The sequence below is a fragment of the Phocoena phocoena genome, chromosome 19 (assembly GCF_963924675.1).
Source record: "Phocoena phocoena chromosome 19, mPhoPho1.1, whole genome shotgun sequence".
Classification (NCBI taxonomy): Eukaryota; Metazoa; Chordata; class Mammalia; order Artiodactyla; family Phocoenidae; genus Phocoena; species Phocoena phocoena.
Genome location: NC_089237.1, coordinates 23,068,457 through 23,080,367, shown reverse-complemented (window position 1 = coordinate 23,080,367; position 11,911 = coordinate 23,068,457). Strand labels below are relative to the sequence as shown.

At 54.4% G+C, this 11,911-nt stretch overlaps 1 protein-coding gene across 1 annotated transcript; it reads left to right on the top strand.

Moving 5' to 3' along the window:
• The first annotated feature begins 6,043 nt into the window (after positions 1-6,043).
• Positions 6,044-7,852, top strand: HOXB13 (homeobox B13). Its single transcript, XM_065897575.1, has 2 exons — positions 6,044-6,647; positions 7,599-7,852. The coding sequence occupies exons 1-2, from the start codon at positions 6,044-6,046 to the stop codon at positions 7,850-7,852; spliced, it is 858 nt and encodes a 285-aa protein (XP_065753647.1).
• The last annotated feature ends 4,059 nt before the right edge of the window (positions 7,853-11,911 follow it).

Here is an 11,911-nt window from a genome sequence, read left to right as displayed (position 1 = left end):
AGGAAGCTGAGTCTCCCAGGACCCTGGAAGCTGCTGCAAACCCCAAAGACGTTGGCCGTGGGCTCTCACTTGAGGATCCCACCTTTATGAGTGGGATTTGAGGATCCGCTCCCGAGTGTGTGTAGGGGTGAGAAGGCTGGAGGGCTCGGGGAACTACAGGGTGAGGGTGGAGGAGGTGATCTCCCGCACCAATTTTGTCCCATTTAATGTGCTACTGCGGAGTTTACACCCTAGGGCTGATCGTTCCATAACGGTTGCCTCTCAGAGGCCAGGTCGAGGGGCTGGGTTCCCTCAAGGACCTAAAACCTGCGCCCCACCCTCTAGACCTGCGCGGAATAATCAGCGGCGAGCCTAGAGGCCTCTTCCTGGCTCTCGCCACGGTTTTCCTCCACACTGAGGCCTTCAACCTCCAGGAGCGCTCCCTTCCCTCCTCCCGCCTGCCCTGCACCACTCTTGTGCCCAAAGTGAACACTGATGCGGACTTAAAGAGCAGCTGGTCCAACGCTTCCCTTCTTACACACGGCAGATAGGAAAACGGAGGCACAGAGAGGGGAGATGACTTTTGCCCACCACTCCGAGCTAGATCAAACCTTGCCTGAACCTTGCGCCCCTCAGGGCGGCCCTCTAGGCCCAACATTCCTAATGGCTGGGGCCGGATGCGCCTGCGCTTCTCTGGATTGGGGCTGCGGGCGCGTGATCGAGGTCGCCCTCCCAGTAAAGCGCACGGTCCGAAGGGGGGCTGGGGTCTCTGGGCCAGCGGGCCTTCCAACCCGGCATGCGCACACGTGGCAGGCCAGGAGCAGCCGGCTGTTCAGCGCGCAGCAGCTTTACTCCCTTCCCTCCGCACTCCCCGCCTCCCTCCCTCGGCTCTGAACCCCGCTCACGTTCCCCGGCTCACCGCTTCTCCGGTTTCTCGGCGCCATCAGGACGGTGGCGGCGGCCATGTGGCTGGCACTAGCTTCTCCCCTTAGCAGACCCTCTTCGATCGCCCCTCAGATCCACTTGCTGGGTGGTGGAGGCCACGATCGGCTCTAATTTATGGACTAATAGCTGGATCCCTCAGCCTCCGCCTCCGAAGCACTTAGGTTCGTCCTGAGAGGGTCCTAAGCCCAAGGATGTCGCAGGGCTGCCCGGGCAAGAGGGACGCGGAGGTGAGAGTGGCCTCCTCAGGCCTCCACTCTCCGGTTCTTGTAGCTCCCAGACTCCGCCGTCATTTTGTCCAAAAGGTTTTCCTCTGAGGCCCGTCCAGGCCCCGCCTGACTTCTTTTCAGGGAGAAGGGCCCGGGTCGCCTGTCATCCCCAGTCGGGCCCGGCCGTTCTCGCCGCTGGCGGGCTCGGGCTGGCGACGCCGCTCCAGGAGCGCCCTGCGAGGCCGCCCCGCCAAGGGCAGGCTCCGGCCGCGGGGAGCTGTGGGCAGGCCCCGTGCAGAGAAGAACAATGGAAAAGTGAGAGGGCCGGGAAAGGGGGTAGAGAAAAGTAAGAAGGGAAATAAGAGAGAAAAAACAGGAAAAAAAAATAAAGAACTAGACGAGAGGGAAAGACAGAAAAGGAAGAGGGAAGGAAAAAGGAGAAAACGAAAGAAAGGAAAAGTGAGAGGAGGAAGAAGCAAACAAAAGGAAAACAGTATAAGTGACAGAAAGAGAGAAAGGAACCAAGGGGAAAATAAAGGTAAACGGGGGTGGAGGGGGGGTGGGGAGAAAGTAAGCAGTAAAGACGAGAAGAAAGAAAGAAAACAAGACGGCCCCAAAGGCAAGATAATCAAAATTAAAGGAAAGAAAGGCAGAAAGAAAAACACAAATAGAAAAGAAAGATTCCAAAAGACAAAAGACAGATGAGAGAACATACAGCCAGAAAGAAAAGGAACGGAAGAAAAGCCCAAAGAAAGGAGAACACCGCATCAGGCCATTTTCCTGAAACCCAGAGAAGTAAGCGACCTCCTCAAGCAGTTCGGCCAGGCCCGCGCACTCTGGCCGGCCAGCGGAGCCCCAGCCTTTCCAGAAAAAGAAGCGTTGCCGCTGCAAATAAATTCTCATTTTTCATCACGACCTCCCTGAAGGCCGCGGTCGTCGCGACCACGTACATTCTTCCAGGTGGGAGGACGACGGCACCGGGCGCTCGCTTTGCTTTACAAAAAATAAACCATAATTTAACAAATGCCCCAAGCGGGGCTGGTGGGCTTCTCTCGCCCCCTCCCCCTCGTCGGCGGTCCCGAGCCCGGGAGGGGCGGGAGCTGACAAGGAGGTGCCAAGTCCCCGTGGCCGGAACCCCCGGGGGCGAGGCGGCCGCGCTCAAAGGCCTGGCTGTAAAGGTCACAGGCGGTCTGTGGGGCTGCGCTGAATGGGCTCCCGGAGGTAAACAGACTCTTAACTTTCAACTTGGCCTTGACCTTCCTGGAGGTGTCTGGCCGGTATGTAAAGGAGCAGCTGAGGCTTTCAACGCGTTTGGCTGGGTCAGTAAAGGGGGTTGGGATTCGGGGGAGGCTCAGGGGTCCTGAGGGTCTGCCTGGAGGCTCCCAGCAGGACACAAAGGAGTCTGTGGGGCTGGGGGAAGGGCTGGCGCAGCCTAGGCCGGCGGGGAGGTAAGGACGCCTGGGTTGTCCTAAACTTCAGCCCTGAACTCTTGTAGAGCCCAGGGAGGATACGGAGGCACTGAGCCTCAGGTTCTCTATGTGGGAACCGCAGGCTTTACTCGAGGCTGAAAGAGGCAAGTGAGAGGTGACCAATACTCTTTAGAGAAACTGCCCTTTTCTTTTCAAATAAAAACAGGTGCCTTGTAGTTCATTAGAAACAGATACACATACAGAAACAGAAATAGAGCTCATTTATTCAGTTTAGAAAATGTTTTCATGTGCAAAATCTCATTTAATCTTCACAGCTTTCCCGTGATGTAGAAATTATTACGCCTTTGAGGAGATGGATAATTTTTACAGATAAGGAGGCAATCTTACCTTATCTGACTCCAGTTGAGGTCTATGATAGATCACAGATTGTTGCAAATACATAAACATGTACAGAAAATGGGAGCACATGCTCATATGTTAATAATATGATATCCAGAACTGTTCCCTGGTATCTACTAGATGCTTAATGAATTGGGGAGGAGGGCTTCCCCGGTGGCACAGTGGTTAAGAATCCGCCTGCCAATGCAGGGGTCACACGTTCAAACCCTGGTCTGGGAAGATCCCACATGCCGAAGAACAACTAAGCCTGAGCACCACAACTACTGAGCCTGCGCTCTAGAGCCCGCGCCACAACTACTGAGCTCGTGTGCCTAGAGCCGGTGCTCCGCAACAAGAGAAGCCACCGCGATAAGACTGCGCGCCGCAGTGAAGAGTAGCCCCCTGCTCACTGCAACTAGAGGAAAGCCCGTGCGCAGCAACGAAGACCCAACGCGGCCAAAAATAAATAAATAAATTTATTTTTAAAAGTGCCTCAAAAATATTTTAAAAATAAATAAATTGTAGAGTAAAACAAAAACAACACCCCCATAGTATTTACTTGTATTGAAATGTATCTGTTTACATAGGGGTCTCCAGCACAGCTGGTGAGCTTCTCCAGGGCAAGGCTTGAGTTGGTCACCTCTGCATTCCACAATGATGCAGAGTTACATGCATTTAGCTGCTTGTTTCCATGGACACAGATAAGAACACTAATATCCAAAAAGCACAGTTGCAGGCAGTGTTGCTATGAATCTTTAAATTTTTGTATTCAATTATTTTTCCTTCTAAAAAATAGATAGTCTGGTGTCAGGCGAAGAAACAGCCAGTGTACGTCTTGAATTTTTTCACAGTGAACACACCCGTGTAAGTGTCATCTAGATTGAGATTGAGAACATTTCCAGCCCCCAAAAAGGCTTCCTTACATCACCTCCCTGTCAGGAGCTCCCCTCCCCAGGGTGATCTCTTCTGACCTCTATCACCATAGATGGATTTTGGCCATGCTTGAACTGCATAGAAATAGAATCCTACAAAAGTTTCTCTTTTCTGTCTGGCTTCTTTCACCCACCTATCTGTGCGATTGATGTTGTGTGTAGCAGTCTCTTTTTTTAAATGGATGTTTAGTACTCCATTCTTTAATTATAGTACCATTTATTTGCCCATTCTACTATTGATGGACATTGGGTTGTTTCTATTTTTGAGCTATAATAAATAAAGCTGTTTTGGACACTTCAGTACATGCCTATTGATGGACATAAACATTCATTTCTGTTGGGTATATTCCCAGAAATGGAATTGATTGGTCTATTTTTTAAATTTAGGGATCTATTCATGCCTGTGTTGTCATCTACCAAGCAAAAACCAGTAAAAAAAATTCTTAGTCTTTAGGTAAAAATCCTGGTATTTCTGCCTTTCATAATCAGACAAACAAGAGGTTGTAATAAGAAACTGGAAAGCATCAAAGAGACGTCTCCTCCCTTTTCTCTCATGTTGTTTTCAAATACGACAAAATCCATTGAGGATTTCATGCTTGGTGGCCTCATTTATTAGCAGTGTTCACTGAGGGTGATCTATCATCTTCACTACAGCCCTACAACTTGGGGCAACTCCAGTTTGCATGGGCCCTTTCCCAAAAAAATGGCTCAAGTTCAGACTCAGGTTGAACTCAGGTGAGGGGGCACGGCTAAGCCCACCTAGAGGGCAGGTGGTCTGTTCTATATAATTGCCCTTGACCCTGGTGTAGAATGCAAAAGTTCCTGTCTTCTCCAGAAAACCTGTGAGTTCTAGAAAAAGTGAACCCAGAAGGATTTGATTTGGGAGGGGTAGTGGTGGAAACAGAAAACCTCTGAAGACAGATCTGTGAAACAAACTGGTTTGGGTCTTCTGCCTTGCACTGCACAATAGGCCCCAACAGAGAGGCCTCAGGCAAGTCCTCCAGTGGTTGGGGCTCCCTCTCCCATCTCCTTTTCCTTCTAAGAAAATGTAAAGCCTGGAGGAAGCAGATAGGGGAAATGGAAATCCAGACCCCCTTTTACAGACAGGTCCAGAAGCTCCATTTCCACTTTAGGTCTAAAAGTTTAGCGTCTTCAGTTCTCAAGTCTCCTTCTTTGGAGCACGTGTCCCACTCCCTCTCCCTCCCACCCCTCTCCGAATCCGGAGCTTTCTGGGCACAAACTTGAGTCCCTGGGGAAGAGAAGTCCCAGGCACTTCCCCGGGCCCGGGAGCAGCTTATTACTGCGCATCCAGGTTGGAAGGGGCACCTGGAGTGAACTGGGATGCTAGTACCTAGGACTCAAAGCAAGGGACTTCCAGAAATACGCCTTAATCCCCATTTTCCAGCCTCCTCTGACTCAGGCACATTCCCGGGTTCCCCTTTCAGGCCCAGAGCGGCCTCCCGGCCCCACCCCCGACTCCCCTTCCCCCCACGAGATGGACACTTTATAGGGAGAGCTTTTTATTCTCTCGTTAAACCTGCCAAAGCACAGGAGACAGAGAGCCAGGGAGGGAGAGGAGGCGACCGAGGTGGGGCGGGCTCCGCGTCCCCTCTCCCGCCTTCCACTACTCCCCCCCCACCCCCGACGTAGCTGGGTTGCTCCAAACTGGAAAGCAGCGAAAGGACACCTCCTCTCTTTTCTCTCCTTTTCAAATGCAATAAAAAACCGAGAGAGGAAGGGAGGGAGAAAGGAGAAAGGGGGGGAGGGAGGAAGAGAGGGAGAGGAAGAGAGAGAGGGAGGGAGGGAGGGAGGGAGAGGAAGAGAGGGAGGGAGGGAGGGAGGGAGAGAGAGAGAGAGAGAGGGAGGGAGAGAGAGAGAGAGAGAGAGGGAGAGAGAGAGAGAGAGAGAAAGAGAAAGCGGGGGTAAAGTATTTTCGCAATTTCTGCCATGAAGATTTTATTAGCTTCTCTCCGCCAGGCCGCAGCCAATCAGCGCGCGTGCCCGGGCACCTGCGTCTCCTGCGTCAAGACGGCCGGGCTGAGCGAATGCAGGCGCCGAGCGAGCTGGGAGCGATTTAAAACGCTTTGGATTCCCGGGGCCTGGGTGGGGAGAGCGAGCTGGGTGCCCCCTGTATCCCCCACCCCCGGCACCCCATGAGCCGACCCTCGGCCCCATGGAGCCCGGCAATTATGCCACCTTGGACGGGGCCAAGGAAATCGAAGGCTTGCTGGGAGCCGGAGGGAGTCGGAATCTGGTCGCCCACTCCCCACTGACCAGCCACCCGGCGGCGGCGCCTACGCTTATGCCCGCTGTCAACTACGCCCCCCTGGATCTGCCAGGCTCTGCGGAACCACCAAAGCAGTGCCACCCATGCCCCGGGGTGCCCCAGGGGGCGTCCCCAGCTCCGGTGCCCTACGGCTACTTTGGAGGCGGGTACTACTCCTGCCGAGTGTCCCGGAGCTCGCTGAAACCCTGTGCCCAGGCGGCCACCCTGGCCGCCTACCCTGCGGAGACTCCCGCGGCCGGGGAGGAGTACCCCAGCCGCCCCACCGAGTTTGCCTTCTACCCGGGGTACCCGGGACCCTACCAGCCTATGGCCAGTTACCTGGATGTGTCGGTGGTGCAGACCTTGGGCGCCCCTGGGGAGCCTCGCCATGACTCCCTGCTGCCTGTGGACAGTTACCAGCCCTGGGCCCTCACCGGTGGCTGGAACAGCCAGATGTGTTGCCAGGGAGAACAAAACCCACCGGGTCCCTTCTGGAAGGCGGCATTTGCAGGTAAAACTGCCCACTACTCTGGATCCCCTTGGCGCTGAGTGTGGGGTTGTAGGCCCTCCTGGCACTTGCCTGGGAGGAGGTGGAGGGAGACTTGGGGCTGGTGAGGAGGAGCTTGGTTCTCCTTGGTTGGCTATTAGGACTCTGAAGGAGGGTCCAGGCAGTTAGAGAGCCTGGGTAGAGGCCCCAGAGGGTCTGTGTGAGGGCCTGAGCTGTGGGCTATCTGAAGCCTGAGGACCACCAAGCCCCTGACCTCCCCAGGAGGCCTTGGGACCAGCCTTTCAATACGTTGGTGTGTTTGGCTCTCTTTGCTGTTGTTTGGGGCTCAGGGTATCCCTGCCCAGCAGGGTCCCAGTTTAATTCTTCAAAAGGGCCAAATAACTCTCAATTCATTGAGTATGGGGTGCAGTGGGGTGAGTGGGAACAGAGAAATTGGATGTTCTGTAAAGAATACAACCCCTCACTTTCTCTCAGATGAGTTTTTCAGTTTCCAAAGGGAAGTTTAGATTTCCTGCAGCCATGGCTTAGGTGTGTGCATTAGTGCATGTATGTGTTGGGAGTGGGGGCAGAAACGTGTTCCCCCTGTACAGAACTTGCTTGTAGTATCTATAAGAATGGCCAAGAGTTGGAAAATGCATGTGAGGGTGGACATATGTAGACGGTGGGCAAAGGTCTGGCCGTGTGTGATGGGTGTGTTTGCAGACTTGCAGGTGTGAGGGCAGTGAAGAGTGAGGGTGGCCTGCAGAAACCGCTTTCCAAGGCTGGGCGGTGGTCAGAGCTGGAAGCCGAGGTGTCCTCTTGTGCTTTGGGGGAACAGGAGTGCACGAATGCCTGTAGGGTTACCTGAGTGCTCCTGCAGGATGACTTAGCTTGTGGGGCCTGGGTCTGCGCCCGAGCTTGCGCCGGGCGGTGGTGTGAGCACGTCTTTCTCTCCCTCCCTCTCCTGCCGCGCAGACTCGAGCGCGCAGCACCCTCCAGACGGCTGCGCCTTCCGCCGCGGCCGCAAGAAACGCATTCCCTACAGCAAGGGGCAGCTGCGGGAGCTGGAGCGCGAGTATTCGGCTAACAAGTTCATCACAAAAGACAAGAGGCGCAAGATCTCGGCGGCCACCAGCCTCTCAGAGCGCCAGATCACCATCTGGTTTCAGAATCGCCGGGTCAAGGAGAAGAAAGTCCTCGCCAAGGTCAAAACCAGCGCTATTCCTTGAGGGAGCTCCCTGGCTGTGCCTGGGGAGGGGGGGAGGAGGAAGTTGGAGTATCCTGGGGAGACCAGGAGCCTGCCACAGCCAGGTTGGGGCCCAGGACTCTGCTGAGAGGCCCCCAGAGGTGACACTCTTCCCAGACCAATGCTCCTGGGCTGTTCCTCAGGGACAGCTTGGGTACCCCATTGGTCCCAGAGAGCCAGCGAGGCCCAGAGTTACAGCCCAGTCCACCAGGTAACACCACCCAAAGGACCTTGTCCCAGTCATAATCATTCATCCTGGCAGTGGCAATAATCACCGTAACCAGTAATAGTCGTCATGATAATTAGTGTCATATTTTCTATCTAGAGCTCTGTAGAGCACTTTAGAAACTGCTTTCATGGATTGAGCTGATTACGAATAAACTTGGAAGGAGACCGGTGGCAGGAGAGCTTCCTCTGGGACCCCTTCCATTTCCAAAGCCCATCCCCATCCCAGTGAAGGCAGAGGAGACAAGAAATGGCAGATTCACCCCTGTGACTATGTTGCCCCTTTAGCATTTTTCTAAGATGACAGCTAGGCACGATGGACAACACTGGAGGGTACATCTCCCTCCCTCCGTGCCCATCCCCTAGGTTGTACCCACTGGTCTCAGAAGTCCGCATCCCCACCTCTTCAATTTTGTCCGTGTGTGAAAAACAAGCCAGCGAGCTGCCCTCCGGGGTCTGTTCTCCTTCCTTTCAGAGAAATGGGGTTTGAGAAAGTGCCTGGATAATTCACCACTTCCTCTCCAAAACCTTCCAAACCCTCCCTTAATGTTCCTGGTGGTTCTGACTTAAGGAGGTCATGGTTCATTGGGCATTTGGGAGCCGCATGAAATAGATATTTGTGGCCTTGTAGACGGAGCCCCTCCCAGGCACAAACGGTTACAGAATGAGGGAATAGTAGCCTATCCATGGTAGGCACGTCCCGAACACACTGGTATAGTCCAGAAGGAGAAAAACAAAAAAACCGAAAGCAGAAAATGGCTCCTTCACTACCCATTCCTCCTCTGCTTGTGTGCCGGTGACACCGCGGAGCTTGCAGGGCTCAGGCTTGGGAGTCGCGGAAGGCTCTTTTTCGAGTGCAAGAACCACGGGTGGCGGAAGCCCAAAGACCCAGTCTCAGAGTGGGGAACGGCAGGCAGCCGGGACAACAATGGGCACAGACTCGTTCCCTTTTCACTTTGCGCTGGTTCAGTCCGCATACCCAGAATTCTGCGTGGGTGGAGGGCAGGTTGGCGCCAACTCTGTTTTCCGCAGCCACGTAGACAGTATGGGAACAGTGCGGAGTTCCAAAAACCTGGGGCAGACCGGCTGTTAGCAGGGCCGGGGACCCTGATGTCCTGTACCTGGGCCCTGTGCCCGGGGGGACTCGCTACCTTGGCCGCGCAGCAAATCAGCGTGTTTGAGCTGGATTTTCCTGCAGCCCAGGCTGGAGGTTTCCGGCAGACACTCTCCCGGCGATCGAGCGCACAGGCGTGAAGTGGAGAGGACCCAACGCCGGACCCACGATCCGAGCCACCGAGCAGCGAGTAGGCGGGAGGCGAGCAGCCCGAGGGAGGCGCCCGGCCATGGTCTCGACGGCCGCTCCATCTCGGAGCAGGCTCCTCCTTCTCCAGGAAACCCTGCGTTGGCCGCCGCAGCCGAAGAATTCGAGTCGGGTGGGATCCCAGTCCTGGCTCTTCTTCCGGGAGAGAGTTGGGAAGACTGTTCTAAATCTTTTTACCAAAGAGGATCCCGGGGCTGAGGGGAAAGGCCCCGACGGGCAGTCGCCCTCCCTCCCTGGGTCTTGGAATGCCTGTACTTGGGGAAGGGGGGGGTGTCAATTTCGTGATTTAAACAATTCTTCCAAGCCCCGTGGTCCAGTTTAAGCTCCCTGGTATCGCGTCCCGCCCAGGGGAAGTGATTTTCTGCCTTCCACGTTCTCCTTCAAGCTTAGTCTCAAGCGAGGAGCTTTTAATACCACAGGTTCTCAAGCTTAGTGGGTGCGACCCCCTCCCTCGCCGCTTCAGAAAGAGCGAGACTTCAGATAGGACCATGGGTAGAGAGAGCGCCCTGGTGCCGGCTCCCCACACGGGGAGGAGAAAGGCCGCAAGAAGTGTTGCCACTTGGACTTCCTGAGATGGCGTAGGTAGAGGCCTAAGGAGTCAGGGGCCTCGAGACTGGACTCCCAGAGCGCTAACTCCTCCACTCAGCTATCAAGCCCTTAAAGTTTCGGAGCTCTTCTATTATTCTCTCTCAATAATTTTAGAACAAACAAAAGATTTGGGATTTTAGAGATTTATTTCGCTACCAGTGTGTTTGACCTATTAAAAAGACAAGGGCGCCCCCTTCCGGTAGAAGCTCGCCATTTCAGGGAAACCCGCCGGTCTGCTCGACTTTAACCCCTCAACCGAGCCTCTGGCTTCCAGATGCCTGGGGCGTCGGGCCTTCGGGGTTGGGGAGTTCGGGGCTGCGTGTGAGAGCGCCGGGACCCGGAGTCGCCTGGAATTGGGCCAGGGTATAAGCAAATGTATCGGTCCAGCGGCTGAGAGACTCAGGAGGAAGGCTAGGAGAGCAGCAAGCGATCTCGAATAGTGAAGAAACAGGGCGGCCAGGACTCCCGGGAGCAAGGCTGCGGCGCCATCAGCCCTCGGTCCAGGTCTTCGTTCCACTGGAGTATTATATTTATCTTCCTCGCCAGGCCAATTCGCGGCGAACCCCTTCCTCCCCTTTTATCCCCCCGACTCATTTACTTGTATGGAACCTGTGCAAAAAAATTTTTTTTTTAATTTCTCTTTGTATTAAACCCTTTTATGGAAGCTCTTTCCAAACACCAATTTTACTCCCGAGGCAAATTATACCCCCTCCCACCGACCGAGGCCGACCATTTAAAAATCTTTCAGTAATTTGTGTCAAAATTACAACAAAATATATCTACATGTATTTGCCTGTAGCTATTTGCTTTTTAAATAGGGCCATTTTAAGCTACAGGAGAGAGGGTTTTGCTAAATTTAGACTGAAATGTGTTGACTATAACGTTCACAAATAGGTAAATTCAAACAACATTCTCATGAACAAATACACGCAGAGGCGCACGAATAGACTCCGGAAAATACACCGGGCGTCTTTTCACCAGCGAGGTGTAATTTTACTCGGAGCTGCCCTCCGCGCCCTCTCCCTTACTCGGAGCAGATCATCCCCGGTTGAGTCTCAGCAAACGTCGAAACAGGATCCGAGGGTCGCGTCTACGCTGCTCCAGGACGGAAATCACTTACTTCCAACTCCAAACCAGGTGGATTTTATTAGGCCGACTTAGGGGGTAGTGGTGGAGAAGTGCATAGACGTGACCTCCGGAAGCTCTTTTCGAATCTAGGTTCTCCAAGCAGCCCAGCGGAGAGCGAACCCGAGGCTCTGGCTCCGGGGTCCTTCACTCGTGCTGGCAAACGCTTCCCACCACCCTGGAAGTCGCGAGGCCGAAGCCGGCGACTCTGCACAGCCGTGCCCCCCTCCGCAGTCACCCCTAGCTAGCCACCCCTACTCTGAGTGGTTCGAGGACCAGAAGATGTCCTGCGGCAGGAAAAAGGCCCAGATCAAGCCCCGCCAGTTCTACGAGAGGCGCGGCTCCCCTCCTCCAACACGGGGCCAACTGCCCTCCCCTCCTCCAGTCCCCCTCCTCCCCTTAATTAAAGTTTTATTCAAGGTCCTAAGTGCTGCACTTTAATTAGGTTTCCTTCGGGGGAAACCCTCTGTGCCCCCGCCCCCGTCCGGTCTAATAGAAACCCCAGAGCTTCAAACGTGAATTAAATAAATGAACCCGTTACCGTAAACTGGCAATAAAGCGCGGAGGCAACTGCTGCGGAGGGGGCGAAAGGAGAGGTTCCGTTGTTTTTGAAAGCAATCTATACCACATTCTCACCCACCTGAATAGTCCCTCTCCGGGAAAGTGGGGAGAAAGCACTGGATCGGCCCTCGGCCTCTCACCCGAGCGGGACACCCCGCCCCTCCCCCCAGGCGCTGGCCTGGGCCCGGGGAGAGATTTTAAAACATCCAATGGGGAACTGAT